Source organism: Danio rerio, chromosome 13, assembly GCF_049306965.1.
Source record: "Danio rerio strain Tuebingen ecotype United States chromosome 13, GRCz12tu, whole genome shotgun sequence".
Taxonomy (NCBI): domain Eukaryota; kingdom Metazoa; phylum Chordata; class Actinopteri; order Cypriniformes; family Danionidae; genus Danio; species Danio rerio.
The window spans coordinates 55014022-55040366 of NC_133188.1; the positions used below are offsets into that span (position 1 = coordinate 55014022).

Here is a 26345-nt window from a genome sequence, read left to right on the forward strand (position 1 = left end):
ATCATATCAGCATTACGGACAGCTATTAACGAGCAGTGAATTACTGATGATTGTACATTATTCTGTCAGCTGATCAGAGATCTGTCATTCAGATGTTAAAGCTGATCTTGTATAAATGCACATGTATGATGATGTGTGTTTTACAGCAGTTTTCTAACCGCTCCAACATTATCTGCTCATCAACGCGCACACGTGTGTGTGTGTGTGTGTGTGTGCGTGCGTGCGTGCGTGCATGTGTGTTAAAGAGATCCGATCATCAATTCACACTTTCAGGTCAGATTAAACTGCAGATGCAAATTATAGACTCATACTGCCTCCCTGTGGACACATACAGATGCATATACAGGTGAGGTCAGAATTATTCGCCCTCCTGTGGTGTTTTTATATATTTCTTAAATGATGTTGAACAGATTGAGGAATTTCTCACAGTGTTTCCTCTAATATTTCTTCTTCTGGAGAAAGTCTTATTTGTTTTATTTCGGCTAGAATAAAAGCAGTTTTTAATTGTTTTAAAGCCATTTTAAGGTCAATATTATTCGCCCCATTCAGCAATATTAGTGTTGGATTGTCTCCAGAACAAACCACTGTTATACAATGACTTGCCTAATTACCCTAACTTTACCCTAATTACCCTAGTGAAGCCTTTAAATGTCACTTTAAGCTGAATACTAGTGTCTTGAAGAATATCTAGTCTAATATTATTTACTGTCATCATGGCAAAGATAAAATAAATCAGTCATTAAAAATGAGTTAATAAAACTAATATGATTAGATAAAATCTCTCCAATAAAACTAAAATTGGGGGAAAAAAATAAAAAGGGGGGCTAATAATTCTGACCATACACACAAACTTAATTTTGGTATAATTAATTACTCTGGTTTAGTTCATATTAAGCCGCGGTCACACCCTATAGTTTGAGTTTGCGAAATTCTGTCGTACGGCTCTGTGTAAAGGGGCGGGATTAAACAAGATGATTAGACATTAATTTTAAATTTCTGTCCAGAGAGGTCATGTTTTGATCCTCGGTTGGTCTCACGCAGTCTAGTGATGCCATTTCGCAGGTCAGAGTTCACCAAGCTTGAACTTTACACCGCAGCAATTTACGAAACTTGACGCATGACGGCGCGTTTCCAGTCTGATGCATTTGCGTGCGTATGAATGGAAGTCTATGGGGAGACAAGTCCAGAGTGACCGCAGCTTTACTGTGTGGGTTGTGTGGGTTTAGTTTGGGAGACGTTATTAATAAGCAATTAATGCATAATTTAATAAATAATGCGAATAATTCTCGTTAACTTCCGACTGCAGCTGTATCTCTTTTAACAACCATCCGCATCAACTCGAAATAAACAGGTGCTGTTTCCCTTTCCTTCAAATGAAAATCTATATTCCACCATTTCTCTAAGGAAAAAGATAAAGGCTTCAGATAAAGATGAAAATAAAGAACTAAATATTTCTTAAGTTGAGTTTCCCCAAGTCCATTTTAAAACTGTAAATGGAGTAAATCCTTCTCAAGACATTTTGAGATGTCGATTTGGTTTTGTTCCTTTTGTGATGATCAAACTGGATCATCTTTTATTTGATGGTAAATTTGATTGTGCCTTTTGGGATGATTTGCATCATTGATCTTTCTCTAAGTTTGAAGATTTACATGTTTGAATAAAAGAAAATGTACTGTTTGGTTTATTGTTAAGAGATGAAGCATGATTTAGTAACACAATTATTATTGTTGGGAAGATCTTTTACATAAGAACCGATTCTCAAGAATCCCTCCCTTTGTCCAATCAATCAATCAATCAATCAATCAATCAATCAATCAATCAATCAATCAATCAATCAATCAATCAATCAATCAATCAATCAATCAATCAATCAATCAATCAATCAACCAATCAACCAATCAATCAATCAATCAATCAATCAATCTACCAATCAATCAACCAATGTATGTGGTTAATAATTCATATTTTGAAAGAGCTTTGAGAAATAAAGTTTGAGCCAAGAATATATAAATAAATCTGATGTAGTTTACCTGCCATACTAATATACTGATGGTATATGATTATGATAAAATAATAATGACACACCAATTCAAATCTAATTAAAACGTTATGATTAAATTACTAACTATGAAATATAAATAGATTAAATCTATAACTATAATCAATAAAACTGTAACAGTTACTGTAATGAAAATCCAAAATCAAACAAGACGTGCTCAGGGGCAGCTTAAATAATGTGTCAGTGCTCTTTAGATAAGGGATTCATCAGAATAAGCAGCAAAAGTCTGTCCAAGGCACTCGAAAAATGTGGAAAATTATTAAAAAAGCCTTTACTGCCATGTCATTGAAGACTTTTGAATATTTTTTTCCAAAATTTTCGAGTATCTTGGACTGACTTGTGCTCTAATTACTGTAATGACTTTGATAAATGACGGTAGCAGCTTTGATAAAATCACAGCGTTTTTATTTCCACCAGATTTTGCATGAAGACAAAATTTCACATTTCTGTACATACATATACAATTTGTTTATAAGCCTATATACAGTGCTTGCAAATTTATTTGAGTCATTGCAACCCCGTTCTAGGGGCATTTTTATATTACATCTAGATTCTAGATTATGAATAAATCAGATCAAAAGTCAAAAGGAATGGAGTTATATTTGTGCCACAATTCTGTGAGCAAAAGATCATGTTTTGGTCACATCAAATCACTTGTTGCATGTGTGTTAACAACATTGCATGTAAAGGATCATGTGTTTGAGTGTATAAAATGGCTGGTCGAGCACGCATTAAATTTTCTGCATGCAAAAGATCCTGTTTTGAGCATGCAAAATAGCTTGTTGTGTGTGCATTGATGATTTTGTGTGCAAAATATTTAGTTTTAAGCATGCAAAATAACTTGTTCTATGTGCCTTAATAATTTTGCATGCAAAAGGTCATCTTTGAGCATACAAAACTGCTTGTTGCATGTGCATTAATTTTGCATGCAAAAGATCCTGTTTTAAGCATCTAAAATGGCTTGCTGCATGTGTGTTAACAATTTGGCATGCAAAAGATCATGTCTTGAGCATCTAAAATGCCTTGGTGCATGTCAATCAACAATTTTGCATGCAAAAGATCATGTTTTGAGCATGAAAAATGGCTGGTTGTATGTTTGTTAAGAACTCTGCATGCAAGAGATCATGTTTTGAGCGTGCAAAATTTCTGGTTGCACAATTTTGCACAAAAGATCATGTTTTGAGCATTAAAAAAATCGCTTGTTGTGTGTGTGTGTGTCAACAATTTGCACACATATCCTGTTTTAAGCATTGAAAATGGCTTGTTGCATGTGTGTTAACAATTTTGCATGCAAAAGATCATGTTTCGAGCATGCAAAATGCCTTGTTGCATGTCAGTTAATAATTTTCACGCAAAAGATCATATTTTGAGCAAGAAAAATTGCCGATTGTGGGTTTGTTAAAAATTCTGCATGCAAAAGACCAAGCTTTAAGCATCCAAAATGGCTTACTTCATGTGTGTTACCAATTTTGCACGCAAAAAAAATCCTGTCTTGAGCATGCAAAATGCCTTGTTGCAAGTCAATTAACAATTTTGCACACAAAAGATCATTTTTTGAGCATGAAAAATTGCTAGTTGTATGTTTGTTAACAATTCTGCATGCAAGAGATCATGTTTAGAGCGTGCAAAATTGCTGGTTGCATGTGCGCTAACAATTTTACATGCAAAAGATCATGCTTTAAGCATCCAAAATGGCTTGTTGCATGTGTGTTAACAATTTTGCATGCAAAAGATCATGTTTTGAGCATGAAAAATGGCTGGTTGTATGTTTGTTAAGAACTCTGCATGCAAGAGATCATGTTTTGAGCGTGCAAAATTGCTGGTTGCACAATTTTGCACAAAAGATCATGTTTTGAGCATTAAAAAATCGCTTGTTGTGTGTGTGTGTGTGTGTGTGTGTGTGTGTCTTAACAATTTGCACACATATCCTGTTTTAAGCATTGAAAATGGCTTGTTGCATGTGTGTTAACAATTTTGCCTTCAAAAGATCATGTTTTGAGCATGCAAAATGCCTTGTTGCATGTCAGTTAATAATTTTCACGCAAAAGATCATGTTTTGAGCAAGAAAAATTGCCGGTTGTGTGTTTGTTAAAAATTCTGCATGCAAAAGACCAAGCTTTAAGCATCCAAAATGGCTTATTTCATGTGTGTTACCAATTTTGCACGCAAAAAAAAAAAATCCTGTCTTGAGCATGCAAAATGCCTTGTTGCAAGTCAATTAACAATTTTGCACACAAAAGATCATTTTTTGAGCATAAAAAAATTGCTAGTTGTATGTTTGTTAACAATTCTGCATGCAAGAGATCATGTTTAGAGCGTGCAAAATTGCTGGTTGCATGTGCGCTAACAATTTTACATGCAAAAGATCATGCTTTAAGCATCCAAAATGACTTGTTGCATGAGTGTAACAATTTTGCATGCAAAAAAATCCTGTCTTGAGCATGTAAAATGCCTTGTTGCAAGTCAATTAACAATTTTGCACACAAAAGATCATGTTTTGAGCATGTAAAATGACTTGTTGCATGCGCGTTAACAATTCTTTGTTCAAAAGATCATGTTTTGAGCATGCAAAATCGCCGGTTGTGTGTGTGTGAACAACTTGCACACATAAGATCCTGTTTTGACCATCCAAAATGGCTTGTTGCATGTGTGTTAACAATTTTGCATGCAAAAGATCATGTTTTGAGCTTGAAAAATTGCAGGTTGTGTGCATGTTAACAAGTCTGCATGCAAAAAGTCATGTTTTGAGCATGTAAAGTGACATTGCATGTTTGTTAACAATTTTGCACACATAAGATCATGATGACTTTGTGTACTCAAAACATGACCTTTTGTGCATAGAATTATCGCACAAATATAATTCCACACAGGAGACGTTTAGAAGTAGCAGCGTGTGAACAGCATCGGGTGTGTGATGTGCTGCGGCTGCTGCTGGTGGTAGTACCCCACGCTTTGGTGCTGAAGTGACGTCATCGGTGGAAAAACAGCGGGATAGAGGAAGTCTGCGGCACGCATGTCCTGCACCTCACGCTTCAGCTTCATCCGCCGGTTCTGAAACCACGTCTTCACCTATAACAATTAACAATAAAGACACATTTACAGTATGTACACGGAAAACTGCTGATTGTCGAGCCTTCACTTATGTAAACGGGTGTAAATATAAATAAATCCATATATAGCTAGATTTTATTTAAAGTTATAACACATTTTATAAGTGGTCAGAAACTTGTACATAACTCATGAAAGAATAAAGCTACGTTAAAATAAAGCACACCATTATCTTTCCTGTGAAATTCCCAATAAGTTTGATGTGTCACATGACCCTCTTCCTACTGAAAAAACAAAAGTTGAATCCAAGATGGCCGACTTCAAAATGGCCACCATGCTCACCACCGATCTTGAAAAGTTTGCCGCCTCACATACACTAATCTGCCACAAACAGGACATTAATATCACCAACCATTCCCATTTTATTAAGGTGCATCCATATAAAAGGCCCACCCTGTATTCTCAACTTGCATCATCAAGGCTGCATCCAGACACTAGTGCTTCACATCAGTAAGAAAATAAGATGGTTTAAAAAACTATCAGGTCAAAGTGTTGATTGTTTTAACATTAATAACATCAAGATTGATGATTGGTTTAATCTTTTATAAACCCATGGAAGATATTTTCACTTTTGAAATGTTTTGGGGTTGTCGAGGGGTTTTGTGCTGTGTATTTGATGCAAATGTAGTGTTTTCTTTATAATGTCAGTCTAATAGGTTAGTGCTATATAGTATTTGTATTTAGTATAATTATGAAATGAAAAATTTTTCAAAATTCAAATCACACTCACACACCTGAGTTTCTGACAGGTGCAGTTTCTCCGCTATCTTCCTCCTCTGAGTTGCTCCGAGGTAGCGGTGTTTGCTGAAGCTCTTCTCCAGGCCAGAGATCTGATCGCAGGTGAATTTGGTCCTGACGCGTCGATTCTGCCCCGCTTCTACTTCACTGTCATCACTCTCCACATCGGTGTATCCACAGCTGTCTGAGGAAAGCAGCAGGAAACACTCGATCATTATTTAGAGGAAACAGTGGATTATACTATAGTAAAGTGCATCAACTAATCTGCAGTGGTGATTCTACAGTTGCTATGGTAACACGACAACTATAGTAGTTGATCTGTTAGTATGATTCTATAATTGCCATGGTAACTCAACAACTATAGTAATTAATATGGTGTGGTGCTATGGTAACAAGACAACTGTAGTAATTAGTCTGTTGTGTTGATTATACAGTTGCTATGGTAACACGACAACTACAGTAATTAATATGTTGGTGTGATTCTATGGTTTCTATGGTAATACGACATCTACAGTAATTCATCTGTCGTGGTGATTCTATGGTTGCTATAGTAACACGACAACTATAGGAACTAATGTGTTGTGATGATTCTATGGTTAATATGGTAACACGAACACTATACTAATTAATCTGTTGTGGTGATACTACAGTTGCTATGGTAACACAACAACTATAGTAATTAAAATAATGTGGTGATTTTATGGTTGCTATGGTAACATGACAACTGTAGAAATTGATCTGTTGTGTTAATTCTACAGTTGCTATTGTAATACGACAACTATAGTAATTAATCTGTTGCTGTGATTCTACAGTTGCTATGGTAACACAACAACTATAGTAATTAATCAGTTGTGTTGATTCTACAGTTGCTATGGTAACACGACAACTATAGTAGTTGATCTGTTAGTATGATTCTATAATTGCCATGGTAACTCAACAACTATAGTAATTAATATGGTGTGGCGCTATGGTAACAAGAAAACTGTAGTAATTAGTCTATTGTGTTGATTATACAGTTGCTATGGTAACACGACAACTACAGTAATTAATATGTTGGTGTGATTCTATGGTTTCTATGGTAATACGACATCTACAGTAATTCATCTGTCGTGGTGATTCTATGGTTGCTATAGTAACACGACAACTATAGGAACTAATGTGTTGTGATGATTCTATGGTTAATATGGTAACACGAACACTATACAAATTAATCTGTTGTGGTGATACTACAGTTGCTATGGTAACACAACAACTATAGTAATTAAAATAATGTGGTGATTTTATGGTTGCTATGGTAACATGACAACTGTAGAAATTGATCTGTTGTGTTAATTCTACAGTTGCTATTGTAATACGACAACTATAGTAATTAATCTGTTGCTGTGATTCAACAGTTGCTATGGTAACACAACAACTATAGTAATTAATCGGTTGTGTTGATTCTACAGTTGCTATGGTAATATGACAACTATAGTAATTCATCTGTCGTGGTGATTCTATGGTTGCTATGGTAACACAACAACTATAATAATTAATGCGTTGTGTTGATTGTATAGTTACTATGCTAACACAATAACTATATTATTTTTAAACACATGTGTTAACTGTTTTGACTGAATTGATGGTATATTATACAATCCTATATGGAAACATTACTATAATAATTGATAATAAACACTACAGTTTTGAGCTGTTGTTAAATAAACGGACTTTCAAATTAATTTAATTAAAATTACTTTCAATGCAGTTCACATGGTCATTTTTAAAGAAGACATTAATAAATATGGATACATTTTAACAATTTCAACACATTTCTCAAAACAACATATTTTAAACAAATATTATAGTCATTAATAGTAACTTAACCTTATTTTACAACAGCAAAATGTGAAGTATTGTAGTATAAAATATTATATATTTGTAGAAAACTACTATGTCGGGTCACTTGTTCAGATTACTATACTATAGAACCTAATCATAGAATCACCTCAACAGATTAATAACTACAGTTTCTGTTACCATAGCAACTATAGAATCCCCTCAACAGATTAATTACTATAGTTGTTGTGTTACCATAGCAACTATAGAATCATCTGAACAGATTAATTACTATACTTATTGTGTTACCATAGCAACTATAAAATCACCTAAACAGATTAATTAATATAGGTATTGTGTTACAATAGAAACTATGGAATCACCTGAACAGATTAATTACTTTAGTTGTCATGTTACCATAGTAACTATAGAATCACCCCAAAAAATAATGACTGTAGTTGATGTTACCCTAGCAACGATAGAATCACCTCAACAGATTAATTACAATAGTTCTTGTGTTACCATGGTAACTATAAAACACCAACATTCATTCATTTTCTTTTTGGCTTAGTCCCTTTATTAATCTAGGGATGCCACAGCTAAATGAACTGCCAACCTATCCAGTATATGTTTTACAGCTGCAACCGATCACTGGGAAACAACCATACACACTCTTTCACTAGGGACAATTTAGCTAACCCAATTCACCTGAACCACATGTCTTTGGATTTGTAGCGGAAACCTGGGAGCACCTGGAGGAAACCCACACCAACATGTAACATGCAAACTCCACACAGAAATGACAACCCAGCCGAGGCTCGAACCAGCGACCTTCTTGCTGTGAGGCAACAGTGCTACCCACTGCGCCACATACTAACTGCAAAAGTTCTCGCATTTCCATAGCAACTACAGAATCACCACAACAGATTAATTCTACTTTACAAGTACACCCTAAAAAAACCTGAGACGTTTTAACCCAAAATTGGGTTGGTCCATTTTTGAGCTGGTTAAAAACAACACAGCATGCATTCATTCATTCATTCATTCATTCATTCATTCATTCATTCATTCATTCGTTCATTTATATATATATATATATATATATATATATATATATATATATATATATATATATATATATATATATATATATATATATATTTATATATATATATATATATATATATATATTTTTTTTTTTTTTTTTGGTTCAACATGGTACATGGGTAAAAAATAATGTCGCGTTTACTAGCCTAGTATTAAATAGCATACTAAGATAACCCGGTGTATTGATGTCTACTTACTGGCGGGTGACGCCGGGGCCTTCCCTGCTCCTGCAGCCGCTGTTAGTGGAGCTCCAGGAGCTGCTGTGCTGCATTTCTCCTGATCATGGAAACTCTGGGAGAGCCACTCCACTGAGAACTTGCTGGGTATCATGATGCTTGTTCTGGGCTAAAGAAGAAGAAAAAGCGTGTTTAGAAGTCCTCAAGAGGTCTGTAGACTTTATGGAGGCGCCGCCGAGCTCGTTTGCATGAGTATGGAGACTCTGTGCGCGTTTATAACGGCTGTAATTGAAGTTAATAGACGCTGGATGGGCTTTTTCACACGTTCCGCGGAGCTGCGATATCCAGGCGCCAGCGAGTCTGAGCACCTCGACTATCTGAGAAGAACAGATGAATAATCATCATCAATTGATACAATCAATGGACATCATCCACTCAAGACAAGACCTAATCCATCGGCCGATAATGTGAAGATGAAAGGAGCAGGGAGGATCACTGTTTCACTTACAGTGGGATTAAGTCTTGATCCCCATTGTCGAGCGATCGTCCAATCTAATATGCAAATGCGCTGTTTGTTTATTGCGCTGAAGCGGGGAATATGGTTGAGGAGCATCTGCAGGTACATGTCTGTGCAGAGCTGGCTGCTTTCTGCTCTTTTGTCTCTGGTCTGCTGCTGCTGTTGAGCGGGAGGAAAGAGGAAAGCGTTTGATGTCTTTTGGGGAAACATTTAAATGGGGGGTTTTGGCGCCTCACAAACTCCCGCGAGTCTCGGTCAGGCTCGGGGATGCTGAAATACACAGCTACCTGTATTGTGAAATACCTTATTGCATAAAAATAATTAAATAAATATAAAAACTACCATACATATATACAGATGAAGTCAGAATTATTAGCGCCCGTTTGATTTTTTTTTCTTTTGTAAATATTTTCCAAATTATGCTTAACAGAGCAAGGAAATGTTCACAGTATGTCTGATAATATTTTGTCTTCTGGAGAAAGTCTTATTTTTTTATTTCGGCTAGAATAAAAGCAGTTTAAAAACTTTTAATCACCATTTTATGGACAAAATTTTAAGCCACTTTAAGCTATTTATTTTTCCGATAGTCTCCAGAACAAACCATCATTATACAATAACTTGCCTAATTACCCTAACCTGCCTAGTTAACCTAATTAACCTAGTTAGGCCTAGAAATGTCACTTTAAGCTGTATAGAAGTGTCTTCAAGAATATCTAGTCTAATATTATTTACTGTCATCAAGACAAAGAGAAAATAAAATCAGTCATTAGAGATGAGTTATTAAAACTATTATGATTAGAAATGTGTTGAATATATATATATATATATATATATATATATATATATATATATATATATATATATATATATATATATATATATATATATATATATATATATATATATATATAACCAAACTAAATAAATTACAAAAATCCTACAATAACATATTATTGTTTTAACATAATAAAATATCAGTCAAAAAATGTCATAAAATACTAAACATAAATTAAACTAATTAAACAAAACAAGATGAAATAAAAAATAAAATAAAACAGAATATTTGTAAAAAAAAAAAAATCCTACAATAACATATTATTGCTAAAATAAAGTATTATTACTAAAGTAAAAAAAAAAAAATAAACAAATAAAATATTGTTATGAAAATATCCTACATATTAAAATATCAGTCCTAAAATGTAATAAAATATTGATCTTAAAATAAAGTAACAAAACAAAATTAATAATAGTAAATAAAAAAAAGAAAACATTTGTAAAAATTAAATATTATTTAAATATATTTAATAAACAATTACTTATTTTAAATGAGCTGAAACAACAAAATTCTTGAGATTTCATTGGGACAACTTAATTTTTCTTCAATTTCTTCTATGTTCAAACCACATGGATTTGTTAAAAGTGTTAAGTTAACTTAATTTGTGTTGGGACAACATAATGAATTGTTTGGAACCCTCCATTTTGACAGTGTTTGACACAGCTTTGGGTTAACAGTGGGGTAATTTGTACATATATTTAAAATATTTTTTATTTAAGCCAACTGTTAGTCAATATAAGCTGTGGGTTGGTCCCTGTTTGACCCATACAACAACCCAGCATTTTGAAAATGTTGTGAAACACGTTTTAATGATGATATGCAAAAGAATAAACCTTGATTTTTTTAAATGCTGGGTCAAACAGGGACTAACCCCTAGCCTATATTGATAAACAGTTGGGTTAAACAAAAATCATTTAAAAGTAATGTAAAAAATTAATCAAGCGTCGTGTTTGTGCATATTTGACCCAAAGCATTTAAAGTGCATATAAGGCCAGTATGAGATGAGCTATTAAACTCGACTGGTTTTCAGTTACCAGTTCTAAATGATCAATTATATAGCACATTTCCACTGTGTGACCAACACACACACACACACACACACACACACACACTGAGACGCGCTGGAGCCAGTCTGTTGGGATTATGTGGAGAGTGTAAACTCATCAATGGGCGACTTAATTAGGACTAATTGTAGAGCATGATCTGCTCGTTAGGTCTCGTTTGAAGTGCGGCTCAGACAAACACAGTGAGTTGACCCACACACACACACACACACACACACACACACACACACACACACACACACACATATGAAAGCGAGGATCAATGACGGCCGGTTTGTTTAGGGCTCCATCGGCGCCTGCGCTTGATTTAAATAATTCTCACTCCTGTTATCCTGTCGGCCTCAATGACAAACTCCTCATCTGTGCACAAATGGCCACCCTAAATACAGAGATTAATGAAGAGTATCTAGAAAAAGAAAACATTTATAAAAACATGCAGCTCTCGTGAAGCTTCACACCCGCAGAAATACAATACGGCGAGGGTGGCACTTTTTAAAGGGATAGTTCACCTGTTTACTCTGCATCAAATGATACAATAATGAAGCATTTAAATGTCATTTCAAGCTGTATAGAAGTGTCTTGAAGAATAAAAAGTTTAATATTATTTTCTGTCATCATGACAAAGATAAAATAAATCAGTTATTAAAGCTATTATGATTAGAAATGTGTTGAAGAAATCTCACAGTTGAACAGAAATTGGGGGAATAAAATAAACAGGGTGCTAATAATTCAGCTTAAAGTGATATTTAAAGGCTTAACTGGGTTAATTAGGTTAACTAGGCAGGTTAGGGTAATTAGGCAAGTCATTGTATAACAGTGGTTTGTTCTGTAGACTATGGAGTAAATATACATTAAAGGGGCTAATAATTCGACCTTATAATGATGTTTAAAATATTAAAAACTCCTTTTATTCTAGCCGAAATGAAACAAATAAGACTTTCTCCAGAAGATAAAATATTATCAGACATACTGTGAACATTTCCTTGCTCCGTTAAACATCATTTGTGAAATATTAAAGAAAGAAAAATAAATTCAAAGGGGGGCAAATAATTCTGACTGCCTGTGTGTAAATATACCATTTACATTATTATTTTTTGCTTGCTTCATAATTTTATCAGCCGTGCAATACATATTGCTGTTAAAGAATATTATTATCATTGCTGATAACTAATGAGAATCAAAAAATAAAACAAACAAAATTGGGGGGTGAACTATCACTTAAAAATGTAGACTTTAGCATCTACACTACACTGATGTACATCTTAGGTACTAATCTATGCCTCTAGGGTGCTAATATGGACTCTTTAGAAACCCTTTGTTGCACAATATTTGAAGAGGCCTGTAATAAAAGCCTTGATGTTGCATCTTGGTTTCTGGGTGTTTTCTGGGGTTTGCAGAACAAAGGCTCCAGTATGGCTTCAGGGTGTAAAGCCTGTTTGTTTGGTAAGAATTTAAATTCAGTTTCAGAGTTTATTGCTGCGATACGACATAAAATTACATGGTGCAATATATAAGAATGCTGGGCTGTTGCAACCCAACGTTGAATCAAAAATGGATTATATATATATACATACAGTGCTCAGTGTTTAAGCTCAATTCATATGTTTAATAGGAAGCTCTACAATATTATATTTGTGCATATACATTAGATTAGTCAGTCCTAAAGCCAAATCTAGAGCTTATCTAATAGAATAACTTATATAATGCTCTAAAAACTAGTGCAGCCAAATATATATGTTAAAGAAAAATATTAAATACAGAATTAAAAAAGAAGAAAAGTCAAGAAAAGCAAAATAATGGCAAAATTTAAGTGAATTTTTGCAGTATTTTGCTTGAATTTAATTGTATTATCCTTCAATTTCTAAATATGTTTGGTGACTAAATTATTATTTTAATAAATATATCTGTTTAATAAATCTGTTTTGTTTAAATGCACCAAAACACATCGCCTATATTCACTGAGAAATGGAGAATCATATTCATTTTCAAAATAGGGCTGTACTCAGTTATGCTGAGCACTGTATAATCTACTCATTTTCTTCTGAAGAGAGAGTAAGTGTTTTTAATTAAACATTTATTTCGCTATATTTAATTTTACAAAGCAGAACTGTACAAATATTGCCCACCGAGCGTGATATAAGTGTTCTGAAGGCAAGAGTCTCTTCCGAATGAGTCCTTCAGTGGTAATGCTGTCTGGGCATCATGAGTTTGAAGAGAAGGTAACAAAACAAAACCTTTTACATTACATAAGGTGACTGTATGACAAATAATAATAATAATAAATTGATATTAATAAAAGAAGAAATCGTGTTTTTCTCTACCACCAGCCTTACAACAAACTTTCACTCTAAACTGGAATAAAATGCCAATTTGAAGTAGTTTTTTTCCAGTAGTTTTAGGACAACTATTATAAAAGGTTTGACCCACTTCAAATCAGGTCAAAATCTTTTATGAAAAAAATAATAATAATTTCACAGGGTTAAGAATACAGTGACGGGCTTGAAGACACTTTAATTTAAATTTTAATTAGTTTTAATTTGAAATTATTTATTTTAGTAAAACATTAAGCAAAGACATTCATCACACTGAGGTGAAATTAAACTCCTTTAAACCAAACTACAGTCAAAATTCCAAAAAGTAAGCTGCTGCCTGCAGGTATGTTGTAGATTTTTTTTACATTTTGTATTTAATATAAAAAAAACAGAAAATTTTCAGACTTTTTAAATCCTTAATTATTTATTTTCACCCAGTTCACCCGAAAATGAAAATGTACTCACTATTTTCTTGCTTTTAAACCCTCATGAGTTTCTTTCTTCTGTTGACCACAAAATATATTTTGGAAAAAGCTGAAACCATCGACTTCCACAGTCAGAAAAACAAATGCAATAGTTCCAGATATTCAACAGTTGTCTAAATATCTACTTTACTTCTGTGTTTTACAGAAGAAATTAAATTAAACAGGTTTAAAACAAGTAAATTCTCATCACAAAAATGTCTTTTTAAAGCGGCTTTGACACAATCATTATTTAAATTATTATTACATGAATACCTAAATTAATAAACATTCCCATCTTATACGTTGTTATTTTTAACGAACTACATTATGAAATAATAACTTACTACATAAATTAAGGTAATAGTTTTATATCTGCAAAAGTTTAAGAAAAAAACTGGAATAAAATGCAAAGGAAAAACCAGAGAAACTCAGAAGATACATGTACATTTATTCAACATTTGAAGCGTGTCATAAAGTAGTTTTAGGACAACTAAGATTTGACACAATTCATATTTTATTATATTATTAATAATTAATATTTAGTAATCCCTTTTAACCCCCCAAAAAGTGCTATAGCAAGGTTGGGCAAACTCGGTCCTAGAGGGCCAGTGTCCTGCACAGCTCCAACACTAATCAAACACAGCTGAACATGCTAAGCAGTGTCTTCAAGATCACCTTATAAGCAGGTGAGTTTACCCCTGTGCTATAACATAAAATAGATTTAAATGGAGATCCAACCCAAAGTTTGATTATGACAACCCAAATCCAAAGATATAAAAGTATATATATATATTTACTAATTGCTTATATGATGTGATTGTTGCTTTTTGTAGTTTTCAATATTGCACTGCAGGTTTAAAAACCAAAACAAGGATTTTATATTTGGGTCATTCCTGGCATTCTGTCATATTTCAGCTTGAGCAAACTCATTTTTAAAAGTGTGTTGCTTATATTCATAAATAGCCTTAATAATTAGGCACAATTCAAACTTTCAAAAAAATTATATTTTCCCACCTCAGCCATTAAAGCCTTTATTTCATTTTTAGAGTTATTCTTATTTGCACACCCATTATTCTCAACCCCAGAAAATGTTTACAGTGTTAACATGGTGTTTGGTACTCAGCAAGAGTTTTTTCCTATATCTAATTGTTTTGCTTATTATTATTATTTTTTTTAAATATATGAATTTCCAGGGTTGAGAATATAGTGACGGGGTTGAAGACCGAAACAGGGTTAAGGGAACACTTACATTATAATTTGTTTTAATTCATTTGAAATTACATCTAAGACTTCACCAAAACACTTATTTATTTTAGTAAAACATTAAGCAAAGACATTAATCACACTAAGATGAAATTAAACTTCATTAAACCAAACTACATGCAAAATTAAAACAAAAAAAAACTGCTGCAGGTATGTTGTATGATTGTGATTCTTTTTAAATGACTTTTTAAATCCTTAATTATATTAGAGATATTAGAGTGTATATATATATATATATATATATATATATATATATATATATATATATATATATATATATATATATATATATATATATATATATTTATATATATATATATATATATATATATATATATATATATATATATAGGCCTATTTTCTATAATGGATTATATGATGTTATTGTTGCTTTTTTTGTTTTCAAGATTGCACTGCAGGTTTATAAACCAAAAAAAAAGTATTTTAAATGTTGTTAGATTTTGTATTTAATATAAAACAGAAAAATTTCAGACTTTTTAAATCCTAAATTATTTATTTTCACCCAGTTCACCCGAAAATGAAAATGTACTATTTTCTTGCTTCTTAACCTTTATGAGTTTCTTTCTTCTGTTGACCACAAAATATATTTTGGAAAAAGCTGAAACCATCGACTTCCACAGTCAGAAAAACAAAGGCAATAGTTCCAGATATTCAACAATTGTCTAAATATCTACTTTACTGTTGTGTTTTACAGAAGAAATAAAATCAAACAGGTTTAAAACAAGTGAATTCTCACCACCAAACTGTCTTTTGAAAGCGGCTTTGACATAATCATTATTTAAATTATATAATATTTTTACATAAATACTTAAATTATTAAACATTAGCATCTTATAGATTGTTAATTTTAACGAATTACGTCATGAAATATAACTATTTACTAAATAAATTTAGGTAATAGATTAATATGTGCAAATGTTTAAGAAAAAAAAACAAGATATCCTGCATAATATATCTAAAAAGCCTATATGTTTATTTCAGATCTTAAAATCTCTCGAATTCAAAGGAAATTGATAGACTAATATTTTTATTAGAGTTCAAGCACAGACAAATCACAAATGAAAGTTTGTCATAAAAACATACTTTATTTCTCATCATAAATAAACTCTTTTTTTATTAAACATTTACCTCGCTATATTTCATTTTACAAAGCAGCACTGTACAGATATTGCACACCAGCGTGATATAAGTGTTTAGAGGGCAAGAGTCTCTTCTGAATGAGTCCTTCTTCAGTAGTAATGATGTCTGGGCATCATGAGCTGATGATGTTGAGGATGAGGATGGTGAGGATGAAGAGGCATCATCATCTGCTGCACCAGCGGCCCGTGTGGCGGGAACGGGAGCCGCTGTCTGTCGTAGCATTGATACTGAACGGGAATGACCGGCGGAAGTACCATCTGAGGCAGCAGAAAATCCGCGCGCATTTCCTGCACTTCCCGCTTCAGCTTCATCCTTCGGTTCTGGAACCAAGTTCTGATCTGGAGAACAAAAAATGAACACAAACACACGTTTAAAGTATATTCAGTTGTCAAAAAAAATTATTATAAAATCGTATGTTGTTAAATTAAGAGTTGGCGCGCTTTGTAACAGCAACTTCCGCTTTCAGCTTTTCCCAACCGACGGTTGACTGATATTAAAAACTGAAGTTAGTTATCATATTTGGCTATTTATTACTGTAATTATGAACATACTGGTTTGATTCCTAGTGTTAATCGTTCACTTTGCATGGTAAAGTGCAAAGTTACAGAATATTTGTGACATTACAATAATTTAGATTTATACAGCAGCAGATACTTAAAATAGCTACCATCAACAATTAATATTTGTACATTACTGCGCACTGTAAACAATATATGATCAATTAGTCATGACAATATTTGTTTATAGGACATTATTAAAATAAGTTAATGATGTTCTTACTTAAATTCATAAGTTAGACAAGCCGTTTAAAGTCAGGTTAATAAAATATAAGCTCAATGGACTCATACGGTCAATCTTTAAAATTTAATCTTAACAATTTACCCAGGAGTTTTTTACAGTGAGGGTTGAGGTAAAAGTTAATAAATACATAGGTAATTTAATAAGTATTAAGAAAAATACTCGGTATATAACTGATTTATATTACTGTGATGATTAGGTTTAGGGTTGGGGTAGACATCATAATAAAATACAACTAATTGATCATTAATAAATAACACTAACGATTCTCTTTAACTTCCAGCCGCAGCTGTATCCCTTCTAGCAACAACCTGCAAGCCAAATAAAGGCGAATCTCACCTGTGTTTCCGACAGGCCGAGCTTCAGCGCAGTTTTCACTCTCTCTCCCGCATCCAGGTATTTGTGTTTGTTAAAGATTTTCTCCAGTTTGTCGATCTGTTCCGGGGTGAATTTGGTTCTGATTCTGCGCGTCGCTCCGTCTTTCTCAGCGTCGTGTCCATCTTCGACAGAAGCGCATTCAGAAGCGGCCGCTTCACTCTCATAACCCGACGAATAACCGCTGTTTTCTGAAACTGAACATGTCAAATGTTAAATTATGAACATTAAGTTTTCCTATTAAGAAAGCATTGCACAGATTCACAACAAAATACTGGGTTGTAACGATGGAATGGTTCATCTAAATTGAAAATGCCCTCATAATTTATTCTTGAGTTGAGCACAAAAATAAATATTTTAAAGAATGATGACATTTACCAACTTTCAAAGTAAAACAACAATAGCCTACTATTGAAGTAAATTGGGACCGACCAGAATATTTCAGAAAATCATACATTTTTTTTGTGAGAAAAATAACATAGAGGATAAACAAACAGGTTTGGAACAAGTTAAGAATTTTCATCCCTTCTTCCAAAAATGGACAAAGTCAATCCAATGTTGGGTTGACTATTTTACATTAAATTTAAATGACATGCTAAACCAATAGTCTTGTCCATATTTTACTTGTTGGTTGGTTTTAGGTTTTCAGAGAGGATGAAGTTGAAGAAAATATACTTACAGCTTGGAGATGAGCAGTTTCTTGGCGTAACCGGAGCTGGAGTCTCTTTGCTGCTCTCCGTCTTCAGCTCAGCTTTGTTAATTTTGGGTTTTGGTTGTAAATAAACCTTGTCGTATGATGTCGGAGGTCTCGGCTGGACCACACACGGAACATGCGGCCTTGTCTTTTTCTCCGGCTCCTGGACATCCAGAACCGGCGGGTCATGAAAGCTCTGAGCAAGCCAGTCCACGGAAAAGTTCTTCACCATGATTTCACTCTATTTTTTCTCTCTCAAATTTGAGGAAGTGAATCTATCCGAGTACAATCCGAGAGTGTTCTCCAGGTCTCCAAAAGCGGCCTGATTATATAGTCCGGGCCGGCGGCGCATTAACATATGCATGGAGGAGTTAACGCCTGATCGATTCTCAATCATTAGGCCTAATGGGTCGTTATTGAAGTCTTTACATATCCTGTGATCGTGTGAAAGCCTGGCGCCAGCTTGTCTGTGAGAACCTCTGGCTCATCCAGCTGTCTGCATCCTCTTCAAACAGAGAGTCTCGGAACAACTGGATGCCGAGTGGCGCATTCATGTAAAAAAAATCACGCGTTAATAAGAGATGTTAAAAGTTTTAAGGGATGAAAATGAAAAAGGACAAGGCTAAATGATTGGTAAAACTTTTTAGAATTTTTGCTCCAATTTTTTAGCATATTCCTTATTATTAAGTCCTTGTATTTTCTTTATTTCACATCTTGACTCATATTTACAACGCAAAACAAAACCTTTTAAAACCGTTTTGGAAGTCAGTTTTTACAACAAAGATTAATTTATGAAATTTAGATGAAAATATGACATATTTGTATATTTTATCATGTCTTTTTATACGTAATTCGAATTCACATACTTTTAAAATTATTTATTGTAAAGCGACATTAAATCAACAGAAAAGCTCTGTATAAAATACATGCATTATTATTATTATTTTAGTTATTTATTGTTTAATCTGTGTGTTTTTGCTTTGTGAAATTCGTTATTACATTATCGAATTTGCTTTTACTGTGGATCATTATTGAATTATAACATTGAATTAAATGCAGTATTCCTTGCAGCAAGATACCAAGCTGAAACTTCAAATATTGATACGAAAAATGTCATGTCAAAACCATGTTTCATCAAGATATCTACTACTAGATATTTAAAAGTATGTTTTAAATACTTGTTAAGGCTCAATCTGTTTATAGTACAGTCATCAGAAGTAGATTTAAAAACATTTGTTGTTGATAACTATACTTAAAATCACGAAGCAACAACAGTTTTGGATGAAAATCCGACATATTTTGTACGTTATCGTGTCTTTTATACTCATTTAATACGATATCGTATACTTTTTAAATTAATTACACACTATAAAGCAATATATTAAAATACTGAAGCGAAAGAAGTAACATGAGAGGGAAAAAACAAATGCATAAAAACAGTCAATGCATCCTCGTGATTAAGTTCTCAATGCTTTGAATCGCTCTGCAGTTTCTGATCTGTATCTGTGTTTCAGTATACTGTCTCCAGTCAAACAAAGGTGATAATATGAGCAGTTCAAATGGTGCTGTATTAACACATGCTGGCGGCCTGTTGAGCCTCTGGCGCCACCGTCCATCACTGCGGCGTTTGCTACAGTCGGCAAACATCGCGGATCAAAGGGATTACAGTAGCAACACAATTAACTTTGATTGAGCTGCAGTTCAGATGCTAATTCACACCCGGACGAGCTTATAGGCCTGATCCACGGACTTAAGCCCAAACCATTTGCAGGCATCGAGCTATTTATTTGATAATGGTCTCTGATTAAATGTTCTCAAATGATTTGCTTATGTTGAAGTAGGCTAATCTAAAGTTTATCTTCTACGTTCACTCGCTTTAATACTCGTGTTTATGTAGCTTATACATTCATGGGGGTTATTTAAACAAATTTTAAATAAATGGACAGAGTTGGTTTAGTTTTCTAAATAGATTTACCCTGGGTTAAAACAACCCAGCATTTTAATTTTATTTTGCAGAGAAAGTTTATTTGACCAAGTTGATTTAGTCACGTGATTACTGTCTTATTTTAGCTGCACTGTAAACAATCCTGGTTGTCTTAAAATTATAGGCTGAATCAAATTATTCTTATGAGTTCATTGAACTTATATGATGTTAATTTGTTAAACAGCTCGAGTGACTTATTAAATTAAGCCCTAAAAAGCTATAAGCTTTTAGGCTTTGACCTAAAGTCAGGACTAATTGATCATGTTCTCTCTTTTTACAGTGAGGCACTTTATCATAAAGGATGACATTTGTTTTTGTTTTTGTTTGTTGATACACAACTCATTTTATTAAACAAAATCTTTTTGATTGTTTTGCACACTCAAAAATAAAATGATAAAAACGTTGGGTTGTTATAATCCAGCATTGGCTCAAATATGGACGGACAACATGTTGGGTTAACAAGTTTAATTTTAAGTTTGAAAATTGACCACAAAATTGAATGAAAAAACACATTTATTCTAAAATAAAAACGCTGGGTTGTTTTAACTCAACGTCGTGTCAAATATGCGCAAAACGTTGGCTTAGAACAACCCAACAGTACAGAACGAAAGTTTATTTTTACCAAGTATGGGTCAAAGTTTGGGTCCAATGTGAACAAACTCAACCTGTGGGTTAAAATTACTCGACATTGAGTCAATGGCATAACATGTTGGGTCAAAAGTTCAAATTAAAGAAAAAAATAGATAAAAAAAAATCATTCTAGAAGTGTGATTTAAATGTAATTGAAAAATAACACAATGATTAGTTTTACATTTTTGACCCAGCATTGGGTCAAACAATAAATATAACAACATTTTTTTTAGAACAAAAGTTATTTTAACCAAGTATGAGTGTAAGTTTTAATATTGAAGTTTTACCACTGTTTAACTCAAAAGTCGTGTAAAAAATGGGTGGATTGTTGGGTTAAACAACCTATTAATATAGAAGTTTATTTTTACCAAGTATGGGTATTAGTTTGCGTCAAATATGAACAAACTCAACCGGTGGATTAATAAATGGAGTTTATGCTAACTTTAATTGAAAAAAAAAACAAAGAGTCAAAGACACAATATGTTGGGTCAAAAAGTTTAATTTAAATTTAATAGAAAAATAACACAATGATTAGTTTTTAATTTTTGACCCACCATAGGGGGTAAACAAAAGATAGAACAAGATAGAAACAATATATATATATATATATATATATATATATATATATATATATATATATATATATATATATATATATATATATATATATATATATATATATTAGAAAAGTTTATTTTAAACAAGAGTCCAAGCTTAGTCACTTTAATATTGTAGTTTTACCACTTTTTAACTTAGGTCGTGTCAAATATGGGTAAACTGTTGGGTTAAAACAACCCATCAATACAAAACGAAAGATTTTAACCAAGTATGAGTGTAAGTTTAGTCACTTCAACACTATAGTCTTTATTTAGACATTATTTTAAACTTTTTTTTATTTTATTTTATTTTTATTTTTTTTACAAAGGATATAATGATTATGTAATACAACACACCTGGTTTTATTAAAATAAACATTTTTGCACTCAATTATTTGTACTTATCCTGGGTTGTTGTAACCTAACATTGGGTCAAATATGGACAAACTCAGCTGGCGGGCTAAAAAGTGTAATTTAGGCTAAATTTAATTGAAGAAATAAATAGAATAACCCGACGTCGAGTCAAACATGGACAGACACAACATGCTGGGTTAAAAGTTTAATTGAATTGAACAGAAAATTAACCTTTCAAAAATACACGTTCATTCAAAAAAATTGCTGGATGTTTTCACTCAAAGCCGTGTTAAATATGGGCAAACCACTGGGTTAAAACAACCCATCATTTAATTAACGAAAGTTTATGTATGGGTCTGAGTTTAGTCACTTTAATACTAGTCTTTATTTTAACTAACTCTATTTTAATTCTAACTAACTTTACTTTAACTAACTTTTCCTCTAAATGGTTCATCAAGGGTTGCTGTAACCCAATGTTGGTGTAATTTACAAGTGCAAATTTAATTGAAGAAATAAATAGAATAACCCGACGTTGAGTCAATTATGGACAGACACAGCCTGTTGGGTCAAAAAGTGTCATTTAATTGTAATAGAAAAACAACACAATTAGATTTATCCATTTTTGACCCAACATTGGGTTAAACAACAACAGAACAGATTATTTTAAAACGAAAGTTCGTTTAAACCATGAGTGTTTAGTCACTTTAATATCAGTTTAACTTATCTTTTGTTTTGTAAAGGCTGGTTAACACAATCTTACTGTACGTTTTTGTATTACTTAACACATTTAAGCTAAATAAATAAATAAATATATATATATATATATATATATATATATATATATATATATATATATATATATATATATATATATATATATATAATAACCCAACATTAAGCCAAATGCAGTCAAACCCATCTGTTGGGTTAAAAGGTGTACTTTAAATTTATTTAGAAATTGTTGGCTTTAAAAAAAACATTAAAAAAAATAAAAAAGTCTCATTTAAATTTAATGGAATGAATGCAAATAAAAGTATAACCCAACGTTGGGTTATTTTCATTCATCAGCGTTTTAGTGCTCATATAAGCCTTTTTCACTTCAAGGGAAGAAGCGTCATATCAGAAGAAGCCGAGAGGTCTCTTGTGGAAGTAATAATGACGACCCGCGCTACAAGTCTCCTGGTTTGATTGTATGCTGATGTGAGTTTTGGTGATGAAACAGAGGCTGTGATTGAATAAGTCTGCTGATAAATGAGAAGTGAAGCTCTTATCTGCATGTCTGTGAATGAGAGACGCGCCTTTGAAAGGATCGTTTAGCTGGACAATGCTGATAAAGCCATGTTGACTGTTTCCTTTATCACTGATCTATACAGCACAGACTCGAGTCTTTCAGGCGCAATTACAGCCTTTATCAGAGCGCTTTGATCCGGGGCTGAACAATGACGAGGACCCGCAGCGCGCCGCTGAGCCTCCGGGGGCGCGCGTTTCCTCGTCCCCGCATGAAACCGACAAACGCGCTTTAAGTCACTGGGTTACAATAACTTATCCAACACTCTGAAAACACACACTCATCTCCCCGATTAACTAGAGCTGCTCGTGTAAGTCCATATATTTACCTGTTTAGCACATGTAAAAAATAACCGAGTCAGTTAATATAGTGTTTTCTGCACTGAGATGAGAAGTTTTCCTTGTATTCAACACAACTACAGCAGATTGATATAAACACAATGACAAATGTACTATATTAAAATGATTAGTTCCTAATGTTTTCCCCAGATTATTCGCGATTGTTTTTAAGGGATGTTTCCAATGCAAAAGTTTCATGTCATTTTGTATTACTGTTTTATGAATGATTCAGACTGTGATATTGCTAATCAATGTATTCATATTCAGTTCACATATCAGAAGCAGATCTGTTTTGATTACAGCTTTATTATGAACATTTGTTTTTGCATATTATTAATTATGAGATTTCCATTTCTGAAACATTAAATTGTTTTATTACATTAAAAACTTACAAAGGTAAGTGAATATAGCGTTTTATGCATAGAAATTACAAGTTTCCCTTGTACTCAATACAACTGATGATCTCTAAAGCAGTTTAAAATGTCCAATATTAAAGTTATTATTTCTCCATTTTTCCCCAGATAATTTACAATTATTTTTAAGGGATGTTTCCATTAAAATAGCCAAAAAGTTTTAAGTCATTTTGTATAATTGTTTGTGCATTATTAAATAAATGAAATATGCACGATTCTGTCTGTGATATTGCAAATTAAATTATTCACATTCAATTCACATGTCAGAAGCAGATCTATTTTAATCACACATGTATTATGCACAACTGTACAGTATTGCATTGATTTATTTTGGCAAAGTTGTGATCATGAGATTTCTGAAATGTTAAATGAATACACAATGATCATACAAATAAAATCAAAGCACACAAAGGTCAGTGAATATAGTGGTTTCTGCATTTTCCATGTATAAAATACACTTGATGAGCTCTAAAGCAGTTTAAAGGCGTATAAACACAAGGACAATTTTACTGAATTATATTAAAGTTCCTAAAATGTGCTCTCAGTAGAAACATCGAAACAAACTGTTATTTAGTCTAAAATATACATTTTGTAGATTAAAACCTGAAAAAAGATCAGCTTATATTTACATACGTTTCTTTATGTTTATTTTTGTGCTGTCAAAAGATTCATCTTGATTAATCACATCCAAAGTAAAAGCTTCAATTTACATACAGTTTCACATGTGTACTGTGCACATTTAATTTGTATGTACATACAAACATATATGTATATATATTTTAAAATTATAAATTTATATTTTAAAATTAAAGATTGGTATCTTATAATTATTATTTATAAATATATTTGTAAATATTTTGTTTTAGAATTTTTTTTTGTATTTTATATTTATTTTTCAACACAGGCTCATTCTGCAAACGTAGCCCTGTAAACTTTTTTGGAGATCATGAATTATGTAGCCAGACGTACATATGGCTGCATTTTGTCTTTTAAATGAATGCTACGGGGCGGTATAACGGCATTTCTTTTTACACCAACCAGCTGATCGCTTACTTCCGTATGGCTTTCCCACTTACCAGTTTGTCCAGTGGCTCGCCGCCTACGTTGGTGGACTTGAGACACAGAGAGTTGGATGAAGATCAGTTCCAGAAAGCAGGTAAAACAAAAACAGAAGCCAATAAATAAAATAAACAAGTGAATAACAGGGTGAGAATGAGGTAAAATCTGAAAACGTGGTCAAAATCAGACGAGGGCTTTTCTTTTTCTGGGTTGCTTTTGAAAACACTGTTGGTTGGGTTTAGGGAAGGAGGAGGATGGGTCAGTCGATTGGTCAATTAATCGACAGCGGCCTCTGGTGGATTCACGAAAACTGCAAAAAACGTAGCTCCTGGGATGTACACATGGTGCTCTCCAGAAATGTATTTAGGGGTACGTTTTCAGAATGAGCCTGAGTTCATATATATATATATATATATATATATATATATATATATATATATATATATATATATATATATATATATATATATGCACAGTTGAAGTCAGAATTATTAGCCCCCCTGTATTGTTAGCACCCCTGTTTATTTTTTCCACAATTTCTGTTTAATGGAGGGAGGATTGTTTCAGCACATTTCTAATCATAATAGTTTTAATAACTTATTTCTAGTAACTGATTTATTTTCTCTTTGTCATGATGACAGTAAATAATATTTTACTTGATTTTTTTCAAGACACTTCTATACAGCTTAAAGTGACATTAGAAGGCTTCACTAGGGTACCTAGGGTAATTAGACAAGTTATTGTATAAGGATGGTTTGTTCTGTAGACTATCAAAAAAAAAATTAGCTTAAAGGGGCTAATAATTTAGTCCCAAAAATGGCTTTAAAACTGCTTTTATTCTTCCCAAAATAAAACAAATAGGACTTTCTCCAGAAGAAAAAATATTATCAGAGATACTGTGAAAATGTCCTTGCTCTATTAAACACTATTTGGGAAATATTTAAAAAAGGGAAAAAAAATCAAAAGGGGGCGAATAATTCTGACTTCAACTATATATATATATATATACACACACACATTATGCAAATACAGAAGTGTATTTTAAATGTGATTAATCTTGCAGCACTTGTTTATTTATATATAAAAGTTACGTTCCAACAAACACTTTAAGTTAAGAAAACCCCAGAAAATCTGCTAAAAAACCAGGAATTTCCTTAAATTAGTCGTGAATGACAATCGATTATATCATTAGAC

At 32.7% G+C, this 26345-nt stretch overlaps 2 protein-coding genes across 3 annotated transcripts; both read right to left on the reverse strand.

Annotated features, from left to right (window-relative positions):
* Positions 1–2442: 2442 nt before the first annotated feature.
* On the reverse strand, positions 2443–9256 carry vent (ventral expressed homeobox). 2 transcript variants are annotated; one of them, XM_073919937.1, is made up of 3 exons: positions 9028–9256; positions 5898–6089; positions 2443–5128 (listed from the first exon to the last, which is right to left on the reverse strand). In XM_073919937.1, the coding sequence occupies exons 1-3, from the start codon at positions 9158–9160 to the stop codon at positions 5085–5087; spliced, it is 369 nt and encodes a 122-aa protein (XP_073776038.1). In that variant the 5' UTR covers positions 9161–9256; the 3' UTR covers positions 2443–5084.
* A 7291-nt stretch (positions 9257–16547) lies between these two features.
* Positions 16548–18773, reverse strand: vox (ventral homeobox). The gene is given in 3 exon segments (NM_131698.1): positions 16548–16960; positions 17760–17992; positions 18475–18773. Coding segments are annotated over 3 exon segments (729 nt in total). The 5' UTR covers positions 18722–18773; the 3' UTR covers positions 16548–16711.
* Between the last annotated feature and the right edge of the window lie 7572 nt (positions 18774–26345).